General features: G+C 39.2%; 3 protein-coding genes across 4 annotated transcripts in view; 1 reads left to right on the forward strand and 2 right to left on the reverse strand.

The window, feature by feature from the left end:
• ric1 (RIC1 homolog, RAB6A GEF complex partner 1) overlaps window positions 1–2,951 on the reverse strand; it is a 49,896-nt gene extending 46,945 nt beyond the window's left edge. For both annotated transcript variants that reach the window (XM_030767313.1, XM_030767312.1), the window contains exon 1: window positions 2,402–2,951. In XM_030767313.1, coding sequence (XP_030623173.1) covers window positions 2,402–2,542 — 141 coding nt within the window. In that variant the 5' untranslated portion in view covers window positions 2,543–2,951. The remainder of the gene's footprint in view (window positions 1–2,401) is intronic.
• Window positions 2,952–4,302: 1,351 nt separating this feature from the next.
• Window positions 4,303–12,645, forward strand: nup54 (nucleoporin 54). Its single transcript, XM_030768548.1, has 14 exons — window positions 4,303–4,344; window positions 4,856–4,960; window positions 5,291–5,368; window positions 6,531–6,611; window positions 7,885–8,031; window positions 8,219–8,439; window positions 8,831–9,018; window positions 9,321–9,517; window positions 10,177–10,231; window positions 10,361–10,454; window positions 10,568–10,675; window positions 10,934–11,053; window positions 11,193–11,303; window positions 11,684–12,645. Exons 1-14 carry the CDS (start codon window positions 4,305–4,307, stop codon window positions 11,810–11,812), a joined length of 1,674 nt encoding a protein of 557 aa, XP_030624408.1. The 5' UTR covers window positions 4,303–4,304; the 3' UTR covers window positions 11,813–12,645.
• Window positions 12,646–13,242: 597 nt separating this feature from the next.
• On the reverse strand, window positions 13,243–23,130 carry ppef2b (protein phosphatase with EF-hand domain 2b). The gene is made up of 19 exons (XM_030767946.1): window positions 23,076–23,130; window positions 22,971–22,988; window positions 22,776–22,784; window positions 22,366–22,493; window positions 22,004–22,058; window positions 21,699–21,874; window positions 21,218–21,332; window positions 20,911–20,957; window positions 20,663–20,829; window positions 20,424–20,460; window positions 19,620–19,769; window positions 19,125–19,310; window positions 18,811–18,975; window positions 18,293–18,478; window positions 16,965–17,107; window positions 16,620–16,726; window positions 15,834–16,000; window positions 15,239–15,326; window positions 13,243–13,484 (listed from the first exon to the last, which is right to left on the reverse strand). The coding sequence occupies exons 1-19, from the start codon at window positions 23,128–23,130 to the stop codon at window positions 13,243–13,245; spliced, it is 2,241 nt and encodes a 746-aa protein (XP_030623806.1).
• Between the last annotated feature and the right edge of the window lie 3,536 nt (window positions 23,131–26,666).

The following is a 26,666-nucleotide window of genomic DNA, read 5'->3' on the forward strand; positions in this document are numbered from 1 at the left end:
CACTGATGATCAATATGTGCAGCCCCATGGTGATAGAGAGAGAGAGCAGAGTTTCTTAAGGGTTGGCTGAATTACAACCAATCACTGGCCCTCGGGGTTTGTCTGATTTTAATCAATGAGACAAATACTAAATGTCATTAGCAAAGCAATGCCAATAGCCTGACTGGATTGCTTCTAATACCAGAGGGATTTCTCAGGGGGTTCAAATGAGGATAGCTGTATTAAAGGAGGGGGGAAACAAGTACAGGGGGGACTATTAGACTCTTTTTCCTGGCGTCAGTTTCTCTTACATTACTCACTGTTCAAGACCCCACATTTAAGAGCTTTTTTTTTTCCTTCAAAGGCCTAATCTCACCCCTACTATATATATATTTTTTATTTTATAATAAATCTTGTAGTTGATGCTCTTATCCAAAGTGACTCAAAATCAATAGTGTATCAAAGTTGAGTGGTCTAACAGTAATCAAAAATACATGACTTGCACATCTGCCAAAGAGGTGGCTGTGATTACACAACACCACAGGAACTATCCATTACACACAAGACACACACACAACACTAAAGTCAACATGCGGGAATATCAGCGTGACCTCTACATGATTGGGCCAGATCCTCCTGGCAAACAACCAGTCTGCCAATACATGTCAAGACTGGATGTTGTGTCACGAAAGAATTCGATGCTCACTGAGATTTATGGTACGGCTTTAAGGGTGAGAAGAAGGGACTGCTGGAGACTATGTCGGAAGGGGAAGACGGGGGCAGCATAGCCGGACAGGGTGGTGGTTTTTAAAAATGTTTAGGAAGAGCCCTGGCTGACTTGCACTTGAAATAGCAATGTGTGGGAGGGCGGCAGTGTGAAATGGGCTGTCGAATTCCAGACGGGGGCCTTTTCCTGGACATCCTGTTAACCTCTCTAGTCAACCAATGGAGAATGAAAGAACAGCTGAAAGACAGGAAGTCTACAAAAGGACACTTCCAGAGAGATGGGAGAGAAAAGAAATGTGACCCAGATTTTAGAGGCCTGTCATATTACATTATATAAATATATATCGTCTAAACATAAAAACGAAGTCAAATAAACCCACAGCCTACTTTCAGACATTTGCTTGGGGAAAAATCACACTGTTTGCTCTTGAACCTTTAGCATAGCACTGAAGGTAGTTTGGCTCATATAGTTTTAACTTCCACATGCAAAAGCACAGCCTTCGCATTTTGTTCTTGTGGGGGAACATTTATGTAATTTCGACATCCATAAATACTGCGAGTTCATTGCTACATGACTAAATGCTCTTTTGTGTTCATATTACGGCAGGCAGAAGAAAGTGTCTCGCAAAAGAAGTCGGCTCTGAATCAAGACCACATCTCTAGATCAGGTCCAACAGAGTTACTAATACTGGCATAGACTCATCCCTCATTTGCACTGTCTACACACCTATTACACAACATAAACAGAGACCACCCCATGTACAACCCAAACTGTCAAACATACCTCCAGTCAGGCATTGGAAGTTTTTACTGGCGTGTTACTAGTTTTACTCTCTCATACACGGGACAATTAATCAACACATCAATGAATCACTGTTGACATAGGGACCAGCAGATTTCATGCTCTAGGCTGTGTGTAAGGCCACTACCTTTACAAGAAAAAAAAATCCTCACACGTTCTTTAAAGATGTGCTCTTTACACATCTAGGGCAGTCCCTGTAAGCACTGAAAAAAACCCGTACATTTCTGCTGAGCTGGCAATTGAGATGCATAGTACCCTGAGTGTTATAAAATGCAAACCAGTCAAAATGCAGTGCAGCTGCAGGTTGCCCTGCAAAATTTGCAACTATGTGTGATCTGCTGAACTGCCTTTATAATACAATCTGACAACGCCGGGTTGGATACCTGAACTCACACCTTCATGTCAGCTTTCAACGGACCTGTGTTACCGAATAAATCTTGAACAGTTCTTTAGCAGTAGCTTAAGTCACTAACAACAGGTAAAGGCTGAAGATCAAAGTATAAAACTAAGGTTAGAACCCAGCCTTTCGCTTTCATTTGTCCGAATAGGGGCAGAAATATGAGGCACTAAAAGTTTTACTACACAAAACGTTTTATTTCCAGAGCACTGATTAGAGGAACTACATCAACCCAGTTCGCAATTCAAAATGTTTTCAGGTGTAATAACGACCCAAAAGTGATTTGTCAAACATACCTAGCACTGGAGGTAGAAGTATAAATTACATTCTACACTGGAAAAAACTCGGTGACGCAGCAACTTGATACCTCTATCTCACATAAAAACACACAGACACAAACATACATCGCTTGTAATACACTAACAAATAATGTTTACTATATTCAGCGGAAATGTTGTGGTCTCGCTTGGCATGACCTGAAGGGAGAAGACACTTACCCTACTAAACCAAATGCTGAGTTGAGTTTCTGACAGCACTGCGAAATAAAAGCGTTGAGAGCTCGGCTGGATGTGAAACGGTTCCTCTTCACTTTTCAGAGGGCAGAGGAGCCTCCGGGGCCAGCCAGTTAAAAAATACATGGTGATCAATAACCAACTCAACACTTTGTAGCAGGACCGGTTAAATATGGCTATTATTCCCAACGAATTCTCTGCAATGAATTCATTTAAAGAATGTATTCTGGTCTATTTACAGTCTGTTGGCACTCGTACCTAGGTAGTTAGCTAGCTCTGGCAGCTAGTACATTAGCAAGCCAGCTTGATCAATCCATCCAGTAGATCCAGGCTCCCTAGCTAACTATTAGCCTTACATGGAAACTGTGGATAGATATGTTTGTTCCAGTGGAAAATACAAAGAAACAACAATAATTATCCTCCAAGTTATCCACAGTGCTCAACAACATCAGTCCTCGATGTCAAAAGTCTTCCGCACTTAAAAAGAGAGTGCGTCTATGCTATTAGGAAGACACATTCCTTGTTTTGAACGAGAGTTAAGCATCCGATTTTCTTTAGTGCATCTCTAGTCGACGCCATCTTTAGCCTTTCTATTTATCTACAATCCGATTCGCTCACCCCTGAAGGGGCCTCTGCTCTCTCTGTCCCGCGAGAACATGACGCCAAGCGAGAAAAAATCGTTCTGGCAAAAAGATTTTTTTAAACTGCATACTTTTAAAAAGCTCTTTGTCTCCACCTAGTGGTGGTTGATGCTTCATCTATTGGTATTTAACATCGCAGTGTACTAAAACATGAATTTCTGCCATCAAGTATTGCACATGCACATCTACATTTAAAATTTATATCTGTTCCCACACTATAATTCGGACTCCATTTTAATCCGTTGTGATTAAGGCTTCACAGTTACTTGCAATCTGACAGCCAATACATGTAACTAATACAACGAGTACAAGTCTATACATCTCCCGGCCAACCAATGTATTGCCCTCGTCTCATCTGACGTTTCAATATTTAAAAAATAAAATAAAATAAATGTCGTTTAAAATAAGCATGCGATTCTGGGGGACTAGCAGCTGTCCAATCCTTTCTAAAGACTCTTAAAATGTATTTACACTACCCAAGTACTACGTGCTCACACTAAGGGCGACGACTTTAATTATCATAATTTGTATGACTCATTTGTACTGTGGGGTCAGTCGGTATTCTCTGCCGAAACAGGTGTAAATTGGCCACCATTTATTATGCGCCTGTAAAATTTCCCTTGATTCCTGGAAGATAGATGGCAAACAAAATTTGTCTTTACTCTCATGGCCCCTAATGTGCCTCCTGTGTTGCAAAATGATTAACCTGTTACCATTAAATTGGAAAATGACATTGTGCAATCGAATATGTACAAACACATTTCAGAGAAAAAAAGATTCATGGAGAATTTGGGGGTATTTCGCAACATAGTCTTAAACTTAAGGTAATAATTATTATTGGCCAACAAACCATGCTTACACATGTTTTTTCCTCTAAAGACAAATGTGTTTTTTCTCCCAGGACAACACAGTCTGCTTATATATATGTAACTTCCTATAAGCATAAATGTTTCGACGTAATTTTTTTAAATTTATTTTTTCAATTATTCATTCCCGCCTATCATCTTAAAAACAATTCAAAACACATCGTTTTTAAAACTTCTATGAAAAGAATGCGAACAGTGGAACAGTTCTTTTTAAGCGCAAACTGTGAATTTGCTGAGATCACTTCGAAAAGGGAAAAAAGCCAAGATACTGAGGGAAAGGTTGTGCGAGAATGATGTTTCAGATAAGTAACAAAAAGAGGTAGGAACTGTTGCCGAGTACTTGTTTCCTTACGGACAAGGAAGTCCACTCAAGAAGGAAACATGGCGTTCAGCTTTGGCGGAGGCGGTACAAATGCTCCAAGTAAGTTCGGTATTACATGTTGTAAATAATGTTATCTAGTGTTGAGATTAGTTAATGCAAAACTGGTAATCTGGAAAAAATTCAGCGTTGATATGTTAATGAGGAGACTACCAGTGCAACTCCATGCTGGTTCAGGGCAAGTCAGTTAGCTTGTTAGCAGTAGCAACACAAACCACCCAACGATCATCTTTTGGATCTAAACGAAGATACTTTTTGTTGTACGATATCGTATTTTCTAAAGTGATTTTTAGGGATATGAACATGTTTAATTCAGATCTTTCATCTTTACATGAGCCTGGAGACATTAGCTAGCTTTACTATGGTTCTTTTGGCTGATAGTTGGTATATTCGAAACTAACATCACATGGGAAGCGGTTGTCATAACTTAATATGTAAAAATATTTCAAATAGAATATGAAAATATGCTCTTCTTGTATGTTCCGTGGTTTCCATTTCTTTCGTTTAAGCATCCATCTGTAACGAGTCTGATATCATTTTGTTGTTGATCAAGGCTCCTCCGGATTTTCATTTGGTTCATTCGGTGCCAAAACCACAGCGTCACCCGCTTTCGGCTTTGGCACTGCCACCACTACCACAGCTTCATCCGGATTTAGTAGTAAGTCCATCTGCTCATTCTCATTTCACACAACCATTTCTGTTCCATTCCAGTGTTAGGCCATTCTGAATGATTGAGCCCTTCCTGAATAACACTTGTCTCCCCCCCCCCCCCCCCCCCCAAGTTGTTTTTTTTCCCCTTGAGATATTCTTCAGCATCCATAATAAATTCAAATGTTGGCATTTTCCCTCGATATTCACCAAAAGTAGAAAGAAATCAGTGGGTTTGAAGGAGAGTGGTTGCTTTCATTCACATTCCCTTGTCTCAGTGCCTAAAATGTAACAGTCCCTCATAACTGGCTCTTGTGATTGACTGTTGTCATGGTTACAGCTCTCACTGCCCCAGCCTTTGGGCCCACCACTACAACCACTGCATCTACAGGATTTGGCTTTGGCTCCACGACAACTGGTAGGAATTCTTTTTGCAGGGCCGTGAAACACTTTCTCCAACCCTGCTCGTGTGACAATCAAAATATACTCTGTCCTAACTTTCTGTTTCTCTTTACTGTTGGTATAGCAGTTGTTAACCTCTGATATTCCCCTTTTTTAACGGAGCATAGTACAATGTATCAGTGTGGATGTTTCTGTCTATTCAGTGAGACATCAGTGCCATTATCATACTTTCGTAAGACACATTCACCTTTTTTACAACTGACAGTAAGACTCATGCTCACAAGACTCCTCTCCTCTCTTCTGGGCTATTTCTGTACTAACCCGTCTTTCTCCCTCTCTTTCCCTTTTTTACGGCATTCCGTCTCTGCAGGATTTGGGGGGCTAGGGGGTGTCAGCACCACAACTGGTGGTTTTAGTTTTGGGGGGTTTGGGTTAAATGCTAACCCAGCAGCAGTCAACTTTAATGTAGGGGGCTTTGGTGCACCAACCACTACTGCCACCATTTTCAATTTTGGCAACACACTGGGTGGTGCAGGTAGATGTCTTCTTACGTGTAACCAGTCTGTTTAACTGATCATATCCAGTTGTTCATGAGTGTCTTGCTTTAGGTTCTCATCTACATTCACATTCATCTGTCACTTTAGTTCACTGATTGTTCATTCTGTGTGCCACCAAGATCACTGATAATTTTAATGATAGTTAACGGTTTTACTCACTAGATTCAAATACTGGACATTTGCTTACCGAGTGCTTTGTCTGTATATTGTGTGTTTGCTCTAGGCTGCAATTTTTTAATAATGAGGCATAAGTCTGACTTCAGTGTAAATTAGAAAATCAGCAGCATTTCATAGAAGTTCTAATTTGTCATTTTTCAAGCCAGTGTGTTCAGATGCAGTGACACTGAGCTTCACAAATTACTGTCTAATGCTTTAATATTAATTCATTTTTACTTAGAAATATGTCATTTGATGTCCACCACATTCAGAATTTAGTCCCGCAAAGATCTCATATAATCTTGTGCTGCGTTCTTGTTGTTAATTTTGGTCTGTATTTGTCTCTCTGTTATGTGTAGTATAGACTTAAGAAATCCATCTCATTATCACTGAAATTCATCTCCATAGCAGATCTGGTATGTTGAATGTTTCCTTCATCTCCTCATTGTTTTCTCTGCTACTCAGGAACCTTTGGTGGCTTTGGGACAACAACTACATCTGCTCCCACTGGATCTACTTTCAGCTTTGCAGCTCCTTCAAATACAGGTAACATTTTGAGTGAATTTCAAATCTCAGAACTGCACTACAGTCAGGCTAAACAGCTGTTGGGGTGCACAATTGCTACTGATAGGCTTGATCTAAGTTGTCAGCCAATAGAAATGTCCCTTTGGAAATGTTAAGGTAAAATATTATTTAGATGATACTACTGAACCTTAGCCTATAGATGGCACCGTTACCTCCAAGATACACAGTACACATAGGTTTACAAAATAATGGAAACACCAAACAGTTTACAACAGCTAGGTTAGACTATTCTTCAAGAAGAGAAGACTGTACCTCTTTGAGATGTGAGGGAGGCAGAAATCTGCTGCCCTTTGCCCTCCAGAGTTTCCCATAAATGGTTGTTGATGTTTAGGTTTGTTGGATGGGGGGGCCTCGTTTTGGTTTATGCTAAACCACATTTGAATTGATTGAGCAGTGTGTACTGGGGGGTGTTATCCTGAGACAGTATTTGCAGTGTGGGGTACGCCTAAAACAGCTTTGTAATCCTTGGCTGTTATTCCACAGTCGTTTAGCAGTCATTGGATCCAGCAAACACCATGAGATTACTGCCCATACCATACCACATCCACTTCCATGCTTAACGACTGGTAACAGGCAAAGTGGGTTGAAGCCTTTTCCAAACATAAACTCAGTGGGATCCAGGAAAAAGACTAAAAGATAATACCAGACCACAAGTTTTCCTTGCTCATGGGTACAAGTTTTGTCCTCACCAAACCAAAATATGCATTTTGGGCATGGTTGTGAGTTATGAGTGGTCTTCAAATAGCAGCTCTACCATAAACACCAACTTTGTGACGTATGTGAAAAAAGATTTTCCCTGAGATGTGCTTACAGAGTTGTGCATTCAGTTGTTTAGTAATGGTTGAGGTCAGTGTTTTGTGGTTTTAATGGTTTGTCTCTCCCTGTTGTTTAACTTAGATGTTCTCTGATGCATTAGGTCCTTTTTTTTTTAGACATGTGCCCTTAAGTTTCCACACTGTCTCTCTTGCTGCACTAAATAATTTTACTGTTGAAGACCTTTTTCATAAGAAGTTTCTATTATTTTTGTCCATCCTTTGTCGCTGTAAGACTGTACTCACCCACGTGTATGTAAAACTAAAATACACAGCTCTCCTGTTGTCTGCAAATGCTTTGCCCTGTCATTTCATGTGTAAGCCATGCTTTTCCTTTTTTCCAACTCATGTGATGCCTGTTAAATGTTGGTAAAATACGGTTTACGTACGTCTTTTGCTAACTCGGGTCTTTGGTATTACAGGCGGGCTGTTTGGGGGCACACAGAATAAGGGCTTTGGCTTCTCCTCTGGCCTGGGCACAGGCACTGCGACTGGGACAGGCTTTGGCACAGGGCTGGGAGGAGGACTGGGATTTGGAGGGTTTAACATCCAGTCATCACAACAGCAAGGTCAGTTGTCCTGCTGTGTTGGCGTACTTTGTGCATGAAAATGGAGTCTTCAGTAAATGAGCCAGACTGCTGAAGGCTTTAAGATGAATGAAAAGTAAACCAGGGTTGAATAATCTATGGCAGTACTGGCATCTCCTCTGGCTTTGTGTATGAAACCGTCTGACGTCTCCTGGTGTCTTGTTGTCAGGGGGGTTGTTTGGCCAACAGGCCCAGGCTCAACCTCAATCTAACCAGCTGATCAACACAGCCAGTGCCCTCTCTGCGCCTACTCTACTCAACGATGAACGAGATGCCATCCTCGCCAAGTGGAACCAGCTGCAAGCGTTCTGGGGCACGGGCAAGGGCTTCTTCCAAAACAACGTCCCCCCCGTAGAGTTCACTCAAGAAAACCCCTTCTGCAGATTTAAGGTGATTACCTGACCAGACAGGTCATTGACAGGGATAATACCATTTGTCAGGGTAACACAGAGGGATGATGAAGCACAGCATTGCATTGGGGTGAAGTAAAAGACTCCTGGAGCGCTACGTTTAATAGGATGCTCTGTAGAAATAAGAAAAAAAATAGTCTTTTCTCTTCTGTTGAGGCTGACATGATGTTTTGCCTATATATAATAGATATCTTATTGAAGTCCTTTTTGATCGTGTAAAATGGCTTCCATCTGTTGACCATTTCACTTGACTGTCACTGCTGCTCAGTCTCTCAGCCTCGCACGGATCCGTCTGCTTTTCCTTCATGTTGGAGAAAGGACATGAAGAGTTTTCTCTTTCTCTGTTTTTTTTTTTTTCCTCTCCGTCTCAGGCGGTGGGATACAGCTGTGTTCCGTCCACTAAGGATGAGGATGGCTTGGTGGTGTTAGCTCTGAATAAGAAGGAGTCAGATGTGCGCAGTCAGCAACAGCAGCTGGTGGAGTCGCTGCATAAAATCCTGGGAGGACACCAGACTCTCACCGTCAACGTGGAGGGAGTGAAAGCCCTGCCAGACGATCAGTCAGTATCACATCTTCTCGCGCTGTTAGAGAGCTGGGATAGAGACATATTGAGAGTGTGCCTTTAGACTATGTGGTTGGAGTATATACACTCTGCGTTTTATTTGGTAATTTGTCCATGTGAGCATTACTTGACAAGACTCTCAAAATGAACTATTGTGACTGACATGGAGGTGAACAGAAGCTGCGCTGAAGGGTGCTACCATAAGTTGTCAAAAAAGTACAAATGTATTCTAATTCATCACTGGAGAATGAATTAGAAGAGAATATACCTCACTGACTTTGTTTGGGTTCTCTCTGTAGGACGGAGGTGATCGTGTACGTGGTGGAGCGTTCCGCTAACGGAACCTCAAAGCGGGTTCCGGCCACCACACTCTTTAGTTACATGGAGCAGGCCAATGTTAAGACTCAGTTACAGCAGCTGGGAGTGATCATGTCTGTGGCCCGAACAGCACTGTCACCTGCTCAGCTCAAACAGCTTCTACAGAACCCCCCGGCAGGTCAGTCGGACATCCAACTCTACGAAAAAAATGTTATTTTACACTTTCCTTACACTTTTATGTTAAGGGCCATAGCCTGGCACGGGAAAAAAAAGTTGCCTTCAGTGAAGCACTGTTTCCTGGCTTCTGAAGAGCAGTGTGAGATTTCAACTTTTCAAATAGAATTTAGGTTCAAAGATTTTGTAATTGAGTGAGCTGAATGAATGCTTTTGATTGAAAGCACATTAGCTATTTCAGTTTTTGTTGAAATTTCACTCACTGCACGGGTGTGGATTTGCAGAGTCATCTTAACAAACCTGAATGTTTGAGTTTTAGCTTAGGTTGTGTTTTTTTTTTTTTTTTCCAGAGAACACTAGTTTTATTTTTATAGGCTCATGTGTATAGAGAGTAGGTGATTTGTAGGGTGATGAGGGGGCATTCCATCCCTCTTGTTAGCACAATGACCAACATGCATCCCCCTGGTTAACCTGCTATCACCTTACATACTCTATAGAGTAGTGTCAGTGACCACTGGGCCAACCCCCCCCCCTGTAAAAAATAAAACAAATCTCCTATTGCGTATAGAGTATCATGTATATGTGTACCATACCTCACATATAGTGGGTATACTTGGTTATGGACATGAAAAGGGTTCTGAACAGTTTTTTTTTTCCTTTTAGGTGTGGACCCTATTATCTGGGAGCAGGCCAAAGTAGATAACCCGGATCCTGAGAAGTAAATGCCAATTTAAAAAATGAACAAATAATCTATTCTTAAGTGTTATCAAAACAGAATGTATGTGTAATGTCAGTATAAGGATGGTACCCACACAGCTAACTGAGTTGTAATAATGACTGGGGTTAGGTTGATACCAGTGCCCATGGTTGGCTTTAAAGAGCTGCTCCGTCGACTAAAGATCCAAGAGCAAATGACCAAACAGCACCAGACAAGAGTGGATGTGAGTATTGTCTCCACAATGCTGAAAGACAGCAAACCTACCTAGTAAACTTATGTCATGTGTTAATACACCGTCTGCTGCCTTTTGTTGAAAAGTGATGTAAAATTCTGCAGATCATCTCCAATGACATCAGTGAGTTACAGAAGAATCAAGCGACGACAGTGGCCAAAATCGCTCAGTATAAGAGAAAGTTAATGGATCTCTCACACAGAGTTCTGCAGGTATGATGCCTTACGTCACCGCACGGGCACGTACACACACCTGCACTCAGTAATATAAAAGAGAAAATCTCTGAGAAATAGCTTAATACTAGTAGTAAGTAAAGGGTGTTGGAGCTTTGACAGGTTTTGCTACTTTCTTGAAAGAACTTTAAGATGTCATAACTATGCAATAAGAAGGTAAATAGTTGCTGTTCTCTATTGCTTCTCTTGGCTTTTATTAGAGTATTATTGATACTGAAATGTTTGTGTTATGTGCAGGTACTCATTAAACAGGAAATCCAGAGGAAGAGTGGTTATGCTATTCAGGTGGACGAGGAACATCTGAGAGTCCAACTGGACACCATTCAGTCAGAGCTCAACGCCCCCACACAGTTTAAGGTGCTTACGCTCGCCTTCCACTTTATCAGAAGACCAACAAATCATTGACTGATTTAGAATAATTTCACATCAAACATGGTTGAAACATTATATGTGTGTGTGTGTGTGTGTGTGTGTGTGTGTGTTTGTGTTCATTCAGGGTCGTCTGAATGAGCTGATGTCACAGATCCGGATGCAGAACCATTTTGGGGCAGTGCGCTCAGAGGAGAGATACAGTGTGGATGCAGATCTGCTCAGAGAGATCAAACAGGTTAGTCTCAAAGAGAGAGCAATGAGTGTATGTGTGTGTGTTTCTATTTACTTAAGTCCAAAAATACTGTCTTAGAGAAAATATTTAAGATGACAGTTTAAATATATGAACACATGAACTGTTTCATTGTCTAGGACAGACTTGTGTTGATTTCAGGACATTTGCTGCTTTTATTAGCTTTATTAGGATTATTTCGATTAGGTTTTAAAATCTTCAGTGGATAACGCATTAGTGCGTCCGCCTCTAATGTCAGTCTGTCCATGTGGTCTCAGAGGAGCATGATGAGTGAAACAGCTCCTTTAAAGGGGCCTGTCAGTGGTCTTTTGTATTCTTGGTGTGTGATTCTTAGTAATGTTTGAACGTTTCTCTGTTCTTTCCAGCATTTGAAGCAGCAACAGGAAGGTCTAAGTCACCTGATCAGCGTAATCAAAGACGACATGGAAGATATCAAACTCATTGAACAGGGTCTCCATGACAGTATGCATGTCAGGGGTGGAAAGCTCAGCTAATGTGTTCCCTTGAATACATCAGACAGACACACACACACACACACACACTCACACACTTCACTCTTTTGCAGTACTTACCCAGGTCCACCCCCCTATTCTCTGTTTCACCCTGGTCTAGTAAAATTAAAACATGCTTGTAGAATTGGAGTCTGTGCAGACTGTGTAGCTAAAGGGAGTTTTGTGAAGTGCCTGTTGGGGTGTTGGTATGAGTATAAGTGTATTACTGCTGCCAAGACGCTAGAATAGCATCCCACAGTTCTTGTGTGTGAGAGAGCACTGCCCTCAAAAAAAATCACATTGGGTAAAGATATTAAGGAACAAACTGCTGGCTCTGGGAGCCACATCTTGGCTTGGTTGTAGCAGAATAACACATGACTCTTGTTCTCTGTTAACGTTACAAAAATTCTGTTAATATACCCACTATCTACCCAGTAAGGATAATAATAATGATGGGAAATCTGGTTTGATTTGGTTTGCTGGGTAGCTTGAAGGATGTTTGGACATATTACTCTTTCAAGCAACACAACACAAGTGAAATCATTTTAGAGTTTAAAGGTGAACCTGGTATCTTTGAAAATACAACTATTGCGTCTCAAGAAGCAGCCTCAGTACATTAGATGTGCTAATTTAACATTGGCTGGATTGCGCTGGGTGGACACGCCCCTGACATTGAGGGATATGACAACAATAATGTGATAAAATATTTTAAAGTATTGAACTCAATATGTGTATATATAATACCTTTTATTATTACATTATGGTTTTGTATTCTGGAAAAAATCTGGATTTATACATCCTAATTGGACTTGAATAAAGCTTCGTTATCAAACCAGTTTCATGGATTCTTTGTTGTCATTTTATTTCTACAGGTTAAATTCTCACACACACGCACACACCCACACACACAAAATTGGGTTGCAAGTTGACAAGTGGGTGGAATTCTGGTAAAGTTTAGTAGTTTGCCTTGGTTTCCCTTAGTCCCCTACAAAATAGAGTTACGTTTTTGTTAAATAGTATTAAATCATGGATGGTCATAGGTCGCAAATAAAAATGAAAGTTGTAATCAGAACGTTTTTTTCCTGCATCTTCTTGTTTCTACATTTTTTAAGAGCAAACAGTTCGTTCCATGTCTGTAAAAAATATGAAGTCTTGTAGGCTGTCTCACAGTTTGATGAATTAAGAGCACTCCATCCAAGATGTAATAGTTTAGTGGAGGTCCAGTTTACATGATGTCATGCATTGATATCACATTAAATAAAACTCAATTCCATTCTCAATCAAGTGTCGATTATGCCACAGTGCAGTTAGGTCCACTCCGAGTGATCTCACATTCCAGCAACTTCTGTTTTCAATTTGGTCAGTCCGCTGAATTTCACAGGCAACGACAATGTGACATTCCAGGAAATGTTGATGTTTCACCCACTGCTCTCTCAAGGTTTGTCTGGTTGCAGCAGATCAGTGGGCACGACCCCAATTGAACTGTCCTCTCTCTTAAGCTGGGTCGCATCTACCAAACGGAATGCCTCCATGAACTCATTGATATCAATGCACCCATCCTTGTTGAAGTCGATGCTCATGGCCAGGTCAAAGATGGCTTTGTCGCTGATCTCTGTTTTCAAATGGGAACTCAGCAGCTTCCATGTCTGACGGAATTCTTCGAATGAGATGAAACCTGACAGACACAGTCAATCATTGTATACAGTACTCCCCTTTCACACATTACAGCTATCTCCTTTGCAGCTCTGTACAAATTTAGTTTCAGTTTCTTTACATACACACACACATGTATACGGTATATATATATATATATATATATATATATATATATATATATATATATATATATATATATATATATATATATATATATACATATATATATATATATATAGAGAGAGAGAGAGAGAGAGGGAGAGAGACACGCACATCAATGTCCTTCCATGTTCCCTTCATAGATACATAAATACACATAGTTAAAGGCACTGCTTTACCATTAGGAAAAAAATGTCCATAATGAAGAAGCTTATTATCTCTACTTACATGTTTTCTATAGGCTTATTTTACTATAGGTAATTAATGCAAGCTGTATTCTTGACTATCTGGGCCTCATTATAGCGAAAAGGCATTAACTCTCATAGATGCTATATTAACTGGGGTGGTTAAATTTTATATCCCATATTTAAAAAATACTATAAAATACTCAATAAAAAAATCAAATAACTTAATTGAAAATGATATAGCAAATTGTGTACTAGAAATTACATGTGATGTAATAACATGTAATAACATGTAACTTAAACAACAGGACTGAACTGGGTACATGCTTAGCGTTATCCTGATAAGTGGAAATTCTTATGTTCCATTATTCACTGATTCATGGAGATACTGAGGCAAAAAAAAATTAATCCTGAAATGGATGTCTTTCTGACATCCAAAAATATCTCTAAGGTAAAATATCTCTCAAATCTGAGTCTATTTTTATATGAAGGAAAAACAGAAGGAGAAGAACAGCAGTTTGTACCCTTAATAACCACACATCAAGCAATTTCGATGTACATTTTTATGTTCCTACTGGCTACCCCACATACCATTTTGGTCCTATGAAAATAACCAAAATATGCCACCATGCCTTGTTTTATTCATAATATCTTCATGTTCATTGGTGGTAGAGACCTCAGATATTGGTACAAAATTAACAAAAGATTGTATTTGCAGAAAAAATAATGACCGATATCATGTTGGTGCAAAATTGTGTGTTTGTAGTACCTTCAATGTCACTCTTGTTGAGGAGTTTTGCACTTTTTTCCAAATCTAGGGTCTTATAAAAATAAAATGGCATGCAGTACAGGCTTTTAATGGTTTTGGGATACGGAAAACATGTTTGTCTTCCATCCTGCAAGGTTTGGTGAGGCTAGGAACAATACTGGTCAAGATATTAATGCCCAAACATGACTTCCCAGATAAGGCGTTTTTGAGGCTATAAAAGTGAAATAATATCAAGGGCTGAAAAAACATGAAAACAGAATTTGAACAGAAATATTTTATGGACCTTGGTTTTGGGACCCATTCATGATATAGACAAGGTTTGAACAAACTCTGAGATGGTGCTGACATGGAATGACCCATGTATATATATATATGTGTGTGTGTGCGTGTGTGTGTGTGTGTGCGCGTGCGTGTGTACACACACACACATTATTTATATACGTATTCATTTCAGCTTTATGCCCTGGTCTGAAGTGCATAAAGTGTATAAAAAATATGTATAGGCTATATATAAATGAATACATAGTATATATGTATATATAACTGTATGTTCTACTTACATAAATACACTTATAAGTCAGAGACAGAGAGACAGCCAGACACACAGTCAGACAGGGTTGTGAAAAGGGCGACTGACTCAAGTCTAATCGGCTTACTCACCTGAGTTATCTGTGTCTATTATCCTAAAGATGGTCTCTAGGTTAGAGTGTTGTTTATACATGGTCTCCAGCAAGCTTGTGTGGGCCAGCTAGTGGATGAAAAGAAACAATGCAAATATTTGTAGTGTTTTATTGCTAGTGTTAGTTCTGTGGGGTTTTTTTTAGGAGTGAATCTTTATCTTATCTTACTCCTACAGAGTTGAAGTATTTTCCCCTAGGACAAACAATTATGATTGCATACTCCACATATTCTACTGCATGCCTCTGTGTTGCAAACCTAGAAAAACATACATGTGCTGTAACTGAATGATTGATTCTCCCATTTCAGTACTCTTTAAGGCACCTTTTTATTTTGTCTATTTATTGCTTTATCTTCGCTAACTGAATAAGTGAAACCAAGTATCTGTGAGGCATCATGTAATGGTTGTTTAGTAAGGTTTTGACATATTCAGCCCCATGAAAATTCTAGTAAGTTAAGCAGAAAAGCACAAAACAGACAGGAATAAGACATAACTCAAAATGGCCCAAATTAGTCAAATACTTCAAATATATCTTGCCTCAACTATGTGTAGTTTATATAAGAGTGATATACGGACCTCAGTATTAGGTTCCATGATGGCAAGCTCTTTAATCCACTGGTGGTAATCCAACATGCCTTCATGTGTACTGCTGGACACTAACTGGGACCTAAGGACCCGCCAAGGCAGGCCTAGCCTCAACACTGTCTCCATGGCACTGGCCCAATGCCTCAGTGATATCATGCCTGGCAACAAGCAAATGATAGGCAAATGATTTAACGATAAGGGAAGAGATTACACTATCCTTAGTTTGATTACAAATGTTCAAAATTAAGTCATGAATTTAGTGAAATGTGGAAAAAAAATGTATTTTTAAATCCACTGGGTGGAGCTAAACTTATTTTAATGGTTAAGCTGATTTTGAATCATAGTAAAACAGTTCAAAATTTTAGTGAAGCTTGAAAGCTCACTACACATTGTAAAGGCAGCTGAGGTTCAAGAACTTAGATGTATCAAAGATGATGTATCTCCGTCTTTCCCAAAATTACAATTTTCGTTTTATCAGTGAGCCGCATTAATATTTGCTAATTTATTACTAACAATGGGGAAAAGTAGACAATCGCTGTTTAAAGTGCTAAAAGTAGACCTTGGCAGGATTCTGTGACTCCCACAAAATGTGTGGAAGGAATTAAAATTCTCTGCTACAGCTTTGTTACAAATTGCAGTTTCAAAACAATTGAAAAAGTTATGTTATCTGATAAAAAATGAATTCAAGAAAGTTTAATGCTATAAACTGTCCTGGGCCTCCAAAGTATTCTGGAATGACAGTGGTGTTTGTGTGGTATGTTCTGTTCTGTGCATTACCTGTGTGCTCTGGGTCGTACATTTGGAAGGCACTAATGAGATCTGACTTATGAGCAAACAGCTGTTCCCTAAGTGCACGGAGAGCAGAGCGTTCTGTTCGGCCAACACTGACACATGCAAACACAGAGAGAAAGAGAGAAACAGAGAAGAGACAGGAGACACAGATAAATAAATAGAGAAAGAGAGAGAGAGAGAGAGAGAGACACAGACAAAGACAGAGACAGAGACAGACAGACAGAGATTTACTCTCAAGAGCACAGAATACAGCAGGGATCTGTGTACATACATGTGAGAGTGACAGATGTGTGTGTATGTGTGCGTAGATGTGTGTGTGTGTGGATTCACCTCTGTCTGAGTGTGAGCTCTCGGGTGGTTCTGCTAGCCTGGTACTGAATGAGATGCGGGACGAGATTGGGACCCAATCTGATGTAAGCTCCTCTGTTACTGCCAACCTCATAGTAATTAGATGCAGAAAATATGGTCAATACCTGAGAAAAGAGAAGAGAAAATACCAGTTTTTGTACTTTATGTCTTAATCTTATGGTTCTATATCTGACTTTAAAAAATTTGAAGGACCATGCTGTGAAATATTATTATTGCATTCTCAGTTACATTGCCCTACTTAATTTTTACAGCTACATAAACTGTTAAATTCACTCAATAGACTTTTTAAGACTCATAAAATATCAGAAACATATTTTATTTGTTCATATGTTTTACAATTATCTTCACAAAGTTGAATAATAAGACATTTGCATTCTAGATTGCTTGATGACATGAGTTTGTTATTAAATGCTGAGGTTAATTAGTCATAAATATTTTACTCCTCTTTGCAAAACGTTTGTCATATCAAGGAAGTGATACATTGGACTGTGAAATGCTGTGGTGTTAGAAGTAGGCTATTTATTTATTCATTTATTTAAACTGAGTAAAACTGTAATTATTCTAAAATGAATTCCTTAATAAAAGTGTGAACAATGTGAAAAGTGCATATGTATAGCTGCATATTTTATCTTTATCCACTTTGCATTTGGAGTCTGATTGTCTTTGGCAAGGCTGGAATCAAAATAACAGGCTTAGACCTCCTGAACATCCAAGAGGGTGGGATTGTCTGTATTTAAGCGCTACCACTCTTCCTCTTTTTGATTGGTTTAGGTCACAAATGCTTTGAGTACAGAACTACAGAAATCTCTTCCGTGATCTAGAGTCTGATCAGGATTGGGGGTCAATATACAATCCTTATACTTATCCTTCAGTCCTCCTGAAGTGCTCCCCCGACGTGAACTTCACGTTCACACTAGAGGCTTAAATATAAATCCTCTAATGTGCCTCACTGCAGCCTATATAGTGTACAGTCATTAAAGCCATGACAAATTTGTTTTAACGCCTTAATTTAATCCAATAAGCATACTTGTAACAATGTTTACTATTAGAAAAAGGCAAGGTGAGACAGGGGGCAGCATGATAAAACACACCAACTTTGATGACCCCGACACCAACTTTGAAGGGTCTGTCAGAGAGCGGACCCTTTGCTTATGGAAACAACAGTAGTTCTTTAGATCCCTTTGAAATCTCTATTTCAGATTTTCATTAATGTCCCACCCAGGAGTCAGACCTTTAACCATCCATGAAGGAACCTCTTTCCCCGTATTCCTAGAAGTCTCCACACTTACCCTGCGGTTGTGGCAGAACTCGTAGCCCTCCTGCTTACACTCATGAGAGCGGATGAGGAGCTGCAGATTGTGTCGGCCAAGCACCTCCTCTGTTATGTCTGGGCCCCAGTAGCAGCCTCCCCCACGCACCTCATTAGGAACACAGCCATCCTGAGGCATAGGATCACTCCACAGGATATCCACTATCTGTGATACACACAACACGCAGATGATAGTGTGTATGTGTGTGTGTGTGTGTGTGTGTGTGTGTGTGTAAGTGTATGTGTGTATGCATGCTCTTACATGGTTTTTTATTACTTACCTATTCTAGCCTCCCTGTAATACCTAATGTACATAAGTGTAAAACATTACTCACTTGTTTTGCTCCAGATTGACTAAAGATTTAAAAGTGATCAAGGACCTAGTAAACTAGATCAGTCCACGTTGTTATGCCTTCATATCACCTCTTACTCTACCATCCTTACTCATCTAACAGTCTCTTTGTTCCAGCTCTCCTTTTTGCCTCTGATCAGGGTCACCTGTTTCCACTCGTCTGCGTCGGCCTCCAGCAAGTCACAGGAATCTGGATCAGAGTCCGAGGAGACAGAGGACTGGAGATGACTGCAGGACAGACTGAGTCCAACCCTACGCCTTCGCTCCTGGATCTCTTCCTCCACGGATTTCCCAACACGACTGGACTGCATCTACGAGGAATAAAACAAAGAAGAGCATATTGATGACGCCTTAACATGGCCTAAAAGTACACTGACATTTTTGCCATTTGAATTTTTTCTTAGAATGTAATGATCTTGGTGTGCCCTGTCTTTCAGGTGCGACACTCTCAGCACAGCACCTGCAGAGAATAACGCTGGTGCTCATGTCGTGGTAACACAGAACTGCCATTGGTCAGAGAACGGACCCTTCTCTTCCTGATGTCTCCAGCTTTCTGACTCACGCTGTCATCATCTGGATCTGAATCCTCCTGCTTGGCTTTAATCACTCGACTTCTCTTCTTAGGAGGTCTGAGTGTTGAGACGTACTAAGAAATAAATTAAATAAAAAGAAAGCACAGGGACTTAAGAGAAACTTGTGAAACTGATGCTACAGCACACAGGCTTGGTTTATGACAGCAAGTATAGTATGAGGTTAATAATCTGTAGATGTGTTTTTCATGTCTAAGATACTGAATTTCTATCTTTTCATATGTTAATTCATTAAAGCTGCGATTTTGAATCTAGCTTTCCATTCAGATACACGGAGTGCAGTTCCAACACTTGGATACTTGATGTGTCTATTTAATAGGCATAAATTTAGACTTAATTTGAATCTCCTAAAGATTTCTTCTCACCCTGTGTCTGTCCATTTTGGAAATGACGTTGAGGTCTGTGGTGTCAGAGATCCCACCATGCAGAATTAGAACTTTCTGGTCAATGACTGTCGCCAGGGGCAACCAGCTGAAAATCTTTTGAAGCAGCTTCAGAATCTTCTTACCATGTTGCTGAGACATGAACAATTAGGGATTATTACATAAAGAAAACTAATTTCACAGAACAGTGAAAGTGTGTATGGTTTAGATTCAATTCTGGTTTCACAGATAAGTTCAATACTGTATGAAAATCTGTCTAGCACTAGTTTATACTGATAGAGTATTGGCAGAGTGTTTGTTTTCATTGTCAGAGTATTGATGAATGGAGATTACTTTACATGGCAGTGAGATGTAATTAAAACCAGTAATCAATACTAAGTGGATGTGACAAATTTAGACCACTATAGCAAAGGTTAATCTGGTATCTGATTACAGGATGGAAAAGGGCTTTGGTCAGTCAGCATGGTAGCTATTTACAGGGGGCTAGCCTTTGTTGACGGCAAGAGGTTGCCAATCCTCTTAGTCATCAGGTGAATGACCTACTTAACACACACACACACACACACACAATCACACACACACACACACTCACGTATCTATTCTATTACTGGCTACTATCACAAGTGAACCTGCTAGAGAGGCTAATGTTCCTTTCTATTGATAGACCACATTGCCTTTTGATGTGACAGAGTTAATTTATCGGAAGAGCTAGGGCTGGTAGGCCTGTAGCATTTAAAAAGCAAACTCATTTATAAAACAGGACCTTCTAACTAATGCTTGACTTACCCTGTATTTCCCCAGAACCTCTTTAGTGAAGCCATACCTGCGGTGAAAATATCATATTTGTCATTTTGTCATTTTATCTGGAAAAAGAGACTGTTAAAATGATTGAACAATCTTCTTAACCTGTTTATTACCATCTGTCCCTAAGCTATATTTTTTTTCTAAAGACCCCATAGTGATTTGACACTTACTGATTTAACAGCTCACATAACCATAGCCTTTATGTTTTGACATATTAATACCTCAGATTTACAATGTGGTCTTCGTGGTTTCCTCTGTTCAGATAAACTTCGTTGGGATACACCAGAAAAAATGCGAACAGGATCAACAGAATTTCAATGGAGTCCTTTCCCCGATCCACAAAGTCTCCGTTAAACACGTACGGTCTTTCCATGCATGGAAAACCATTCTGTTTATGGTGAAAGCAAATTTGAGTGAACCAACAGTCGTTTAATTCAGACTATTAGTATACTGATAATAATCTACCAACCTTATAAAAGACAAGGAGCAGGTCTTCAAGATGTCCATGTAGATCTCCTGTGGGGTTCAAAAATGAAAATTAGGTTTTCTTTGCCAATGTCATTTTAAATAAGGAATGTAACATATTCCGTATCAGAGTTGGCTGTCATTAATATACAGTAGAAAAATGTCAAGTAAACATTAACATTAACAGTAGCCAAACAAAAAACTGTTCACTAAGAACTGGGTCAGTAACAACTAAATGATTTCTGTAGTATACAGTGCATATATGCTTTCTGATTAAATTGTAACTGAATAGGAGGTGTTCAGCTCCTGACCACAGATGGTGATTTCTTTGGTGTGACAGGTGGACACATGGTTGATATTTGGAAGGACCCTCAGCAGTTTCCATGTCTCTCCAAGGAGCTGGAGAACGTACCGAGAGTGGAGCTGCTACTGGGAGGAATGGAGAGATGAGAGGGCACAACCTCTAAACCAGCGCTGAGACACTCTAACTGATTATATGAATTTACAAGTTTATTGCTTAAATTTCAAATGAGTTCAGTTAATAAATCAGTAAATCTATCCATGATGGCAAGCATCAGAAGAATTGAAATATCATATTGCCTACATTGCAAAAATGTGAAGTTCTTTCAACAAACCAAACATAATTAATGTTGTGTATTGTGTATGTCTAAGCTAAGTCTTCTCATTTTTGGAGCTGTGAGTTCACAATTGCTTGACTGAACTGTTCAGTGGTGTTTGTTCACACACAACAACAGAAAGGTGTTTGCATATTTGAAGCCTAAACGGGCTTACTTGTTTCTTTTTGAAGGCCTCCACCATGTCAGTGACATTGGTAACAGTCAGTGGGAAAGCGAGGTGGGGTCCAGTGTAGTATTCTGGAACCTCTATGTTCTTATAGCAAAAATACCTCTCCCACTCTATGTCATGGATGACCTCATTCTCTCTAAAGATATGAGAGATGAGGTTCCCTGAGAGAGAGAGATAGAGAGAGAGAGAGAGGACGGAGGCACTTAGTGACAAACAGCACCAACTATTGTTATATATGGGTTTACCTCCTCTCATTAATGGGTCAAGATTAGATAAATGGAGAGGCTTACTTTCATTGCTTGCTGGTGTGAAATGGTCCATGAGGTAACCAAAGAAGTTATATAACTGTGGAGGAGAAGGTTAAAGGAAGATAAACCTTAATGGTTTATGTCTTTAAATGTTCTTGGCTAAAAATATGCAACTATGTCCGCTTAATTCATCATGACAGAGAAAATGGTTAATTTTTTGTTTACTAAGTTTTGCTACTCGTCTAAAATGAATTCTTGCAATGCAATATTTAAGGGATTTTTTGAAGCGTATTGTGAAAATGCATAGCTATCGCCCTAACGAGGGTTAGAAATGTATATTTGGCCATGTCTTGACTGGACAACTTCTGTTTGTGAATGTCTGATTTTTATTGGGACATCCTGACCTTGATCTGGTCCTGTTCTCCAGCATACTCAATGGACTGAAAGATGTTCCAGGTGCAGCGTCGTCTCATCTCCAAACGGGCGACGTACTGTCTGTACCAGCGCTGGATCAGCAGAGCAGCCCGCATCGCTGCACCAGAGGAGAGGAGAGGAGAGGAGAGAACTCTATTGTAATAAGTTGTAAGATTGCAACACCTTATAAACTAAAGTAGTTATTTTGCGATTATATATATATATACATATATATATATATATATATATATATATATATATATATTATCATGATCATAGATTATTTTGTAATCGTACATTTTTATACAGCTTTGTAAAAGAATTAAAGAGCCATACAACTGGATTAAATGACACCAAGAAGACAAGAGAGTTCAGTCATAAAAAGATGAGCCAAACTCACCTGTGGCCGCTTCAACCCAAGAAACAGTGAAAGACAGACAAAAAATAATGTGTTCATTTTACTGGAGCATTGTGAAAGTAAAGCATAACATAGGCAGTTTTTTGACATATTACAATTTCTTACATATACATAGTCACCTCTTCTCTAAAATATATTACTAATGTTAAAACAAAAATCACAAACATGAAAAATTACCTGGTACAGAGATGCTTGCTGCAGATTGATAGAACAGATGCTAATTAGAAAGTGATGTATAATAATGATAAATGTGTCTGTGTGCATGGTTGGTATTTAGTGTACCTCTTTCGCATTTTTGCACTTGTACTTTATTTGATTTTGCAGATCCACTTCCCATTTCCCTCTCAATCTTCAAACTGTTACGGAAACAAAAGAAAAGAGTTACAGAGGTGAGTTACCATTCCTAAAAGTTATCTGAGGCAGACAAGGCAACTGACAACGTCTTTAAACAAAGTTACTATTTCACATTTTTGGCAAAAAAATAACCCTCTATTTTGTTCAGCACAAGAAGAGAAGAACCCACACTAGCAGACAGCCAGAATATAAGGTCTTTTACATCAATGAGGACCAGGTAGTCACTGTAATTACTGAAGTCACGCCGACTACTTGGAGATCCGTGATCTGTGTATGTAAATAGCACTGAGGCACTTTTGTTGGAAAGTTAAGCACCGAAGGAATGACTTGAAGAGTGTGTAAAGTCACTTAAGGTGAACTAAACACAGTTCACCATTATCAAGGATTACATTTCATGTTTATTGACATTTTTGTCAAGCTAAAAACTCGTTTGAGTGTATGTGAGTTTATAATTTGCTGGTAAAATATCAGTTATAGTTGCTTTACAGTGTGTATATCAGGAATGATGAGGGATTAACAATCTAGACCAATGAAGCATTTTTATGGTATGCACCTAGGGTTGTTGCTCATGGTACTATAATACGGGGTCCCAAGAATTATAAACCTGTGTTTCCATGGTGATCTTTTACATTATTATTGTCTGATCTATCACCCAGTTCCATCTGTATAATTTAATCTTCTTATACGTAAAAAAACTGTCCACCAGTTGTATTATTCATGATACTTGTACAATCCAAATATTATTTCTCTTTAAATGACTTATAAGCAGATCTCAGTCCGTTCACTAAATGGTTGTCAACAAAGAATCAGCCATCATATGTGGAAACAGAGCACAGAGAAAAACAATCAACTCACCAGTCTGTGTTTCCTCCCCTTCAGTTTATCAAAGCCTCAGCATTCTGCAAAAAGCATTCCTGTCCCTGAGTGACCCTTGCAGTCTCGCATATCCAAAGCCAGAGTACACACACAAGAAACACTCCCTTTTCCTTCATAATGAATTACAGGCAGATTCCTGATTCCCCATCACCCATTTGTACTGCAGTAGTATGGACACAAACACACTGGGCCTTGTCTTAGTATTGGGGAACTAGTCATTCTCCTTGCGTGGCTGCTCCAGTATGCGGTGCTTCAGGTACTTGATAAGTGTCTCTCACATCCCCGTGACCACTTAGTCAAAACAACAAGTCACAAGTGGATTAGGATTAAGCTTCACGGCAGATAGCCTGGAACCCTGAATAGATGGATAAAGATTCTAATAAAGAACAAGAGCAGGTCAGATGTCTATGAATTGGTTTATTTGATTGGGATTATCATGCAAGATTTAGTCTGTATGTCTTTCTGCTGCTCCTTGTTGGAGACTCTAGCGTTTGCTTATGTTATTGATTTAATGCAGGGAAATATGCCACACATTTCAGCCTTTCTCCCTTTATACAAGCTTTTGCCTAAGCCGTACATAATTACGACCATGAATACACCATGTCCAGCTAATTAAGTTGCTAATGAGCATCTGACTCAGTATGACAGAATGAGGTGTGTTACTAGATCAGAGCTAAACTCCACTCCTACAGGAGAGTCACTTTATTGGAGGACGGTTGCCTCCCTCTTAATTAATGGATCAATACTGAGTTTGTGTTAATAAGACAATCCTATTTCCTCATGAATTTGCTGGAGTCTCTTCAGTTTAGCAAAACAGCTTAGTAACTGAATCAATGGAAATTCAGCAAGGATTCTAATCAGTACATAATTCACTCACAAAACACAGTTATTTTCCTCAGTACATGCTGGGTAAGGGTGATAGAATATTTTTGATTATTCATTTATAAAAATGTTTTATTATTATTTTCTGTTCATTAAGCTTTATCTCACATAAATGTCTTTCATTTATATTAACAGTAGGCTCAGATCAGTTGTGTCCTTCAAGAGTGTTCTCCTGTGCAATGAACATGGAAGAAAACATTTCCCCCCTTCTTCACCCTCTGGGTTTATTTCAATGTCACAGTAAGTTGATGACTTTAATTTCATTTGACATTTCTGCACCTGCAGTGTACATCTTCCATCAAAAATGAAGTTGTCTGTTGTTAAATATGAAAGTCTTTATTTGGTTTGCTCCCTCCCGACCAGATGTGTGTGCCTCCCTTACTTTTAACAGACCAGTGACAGAAAAGATACTGAAGGACTGTCTGTGATCAAGGTCAACTCCATTGTTCCTGCTTTAGGTTGAAAAGTTCATTTAGAAATGTCCAAACAGAATGTATTTTTCAGTCTTATGAGGCTCTGAAATTTCTCTGCAGAGGACTATTAATTGACGTGGTGATTTACTTTAATGCCAAAAACTAAATATTCCTAAACAACAAGTTCTCAGTGAGGAACAGTGTGACAAGGTCAAATTAATAGGTGTTGATTCCTATACTATTAATAAATCAGAATGGAGTAATGATATGGATTAATCACCACCATTAGTCTACCTTTTCATTGCAGATTATTTAGTAGTCCCAGTACTATTATGATTAAGGCTTTATGTTTACAGCTGTGCTAAGAAGCTGGTTAGCTAGACAATGACAAATGTAAAACATCTATTTTCGAGTATCAAGTATATAACTCTTCCATTACAACAGTGAAGAGGAGGAGCTTTATAAGATTATGGATTTTCTAAAGCAGACCAAATCTATATATCAGTGTTGATCTCAGTCATAGTTCAGCCAGCTGTTTATAATGTTATGTCTGTGAGTTAAGTCAGATTAGTTCATGACAGCTGTTTCTAACCACATAAAATTTCAAACTCTCCAGTGAAGTGTTTCTAAAATCTTGTGTTTTAATGGCAGATGCCAGTTTATCAGTATCCGTGTGGTATTTTCTTGAGGAAACATGCATTCAGTATTCCTAACTTAGGGTTTCAGATTTGCCATTTCTTTGTGTTGCTTTAGTTTAAATAGACATTATAGTGCAATTCTTACTACCTTTACAATAGGTATGATATTAGGTGTTATGTCATGTGTGTCTATGTGTTCTGTCACAAGTGCCTTGAACCATTTTTGAACCACTATTAATTCATTACATACCACTGAGTAATAATACAATAAACATAATGCCATGGAGTATTCCATTTACACCCTAAAGGATGTACGCATGCTCACAATCACAAATGGTAAGATTTGCTAAAGCAAAGCAAAAAGTTTTCTGTTGGTATAAAGTCTTTCCCACAAGTTAAAACTAGTTCAGACGACATTGCCCATCTGGTTCAGATGACATTGTCACGAAACATATTTAACTGATGTGAACAGGCCTAAAATGCATGTGGTAAAGGCCTTAGTATATCGGTTTAACTTTGTCAAGCCTGGCTAAACCACATCATAGGGCAAGGAAAATTTCTTCCTTTTCCTTGGGGAAATATTTTCCTGTAACCAGCTGCTATGTTTATCTCTCACAGGTGCTCTCTCGGCATGTGAAATGTTTATTAGATTCTCTTTTGACTTGGTGAGTTATGATTATGAGAAGATAAATGCTCCTTTTCTTGGATGA

Source organism: Chanos chanos, chromosome 3, assembly GCF_902362185.1.
Source record: "Chanos chanos chromosome 3, fChaCha1.1, whole genome shotgun sequence".
Taxonomy (NCBI): domain Eukaryota; kingdom Metazoa; phylum Chordata; class Actinopteri; order Gonorynchiformes; family Chanidae; genus Chanos; species Chanos chanos.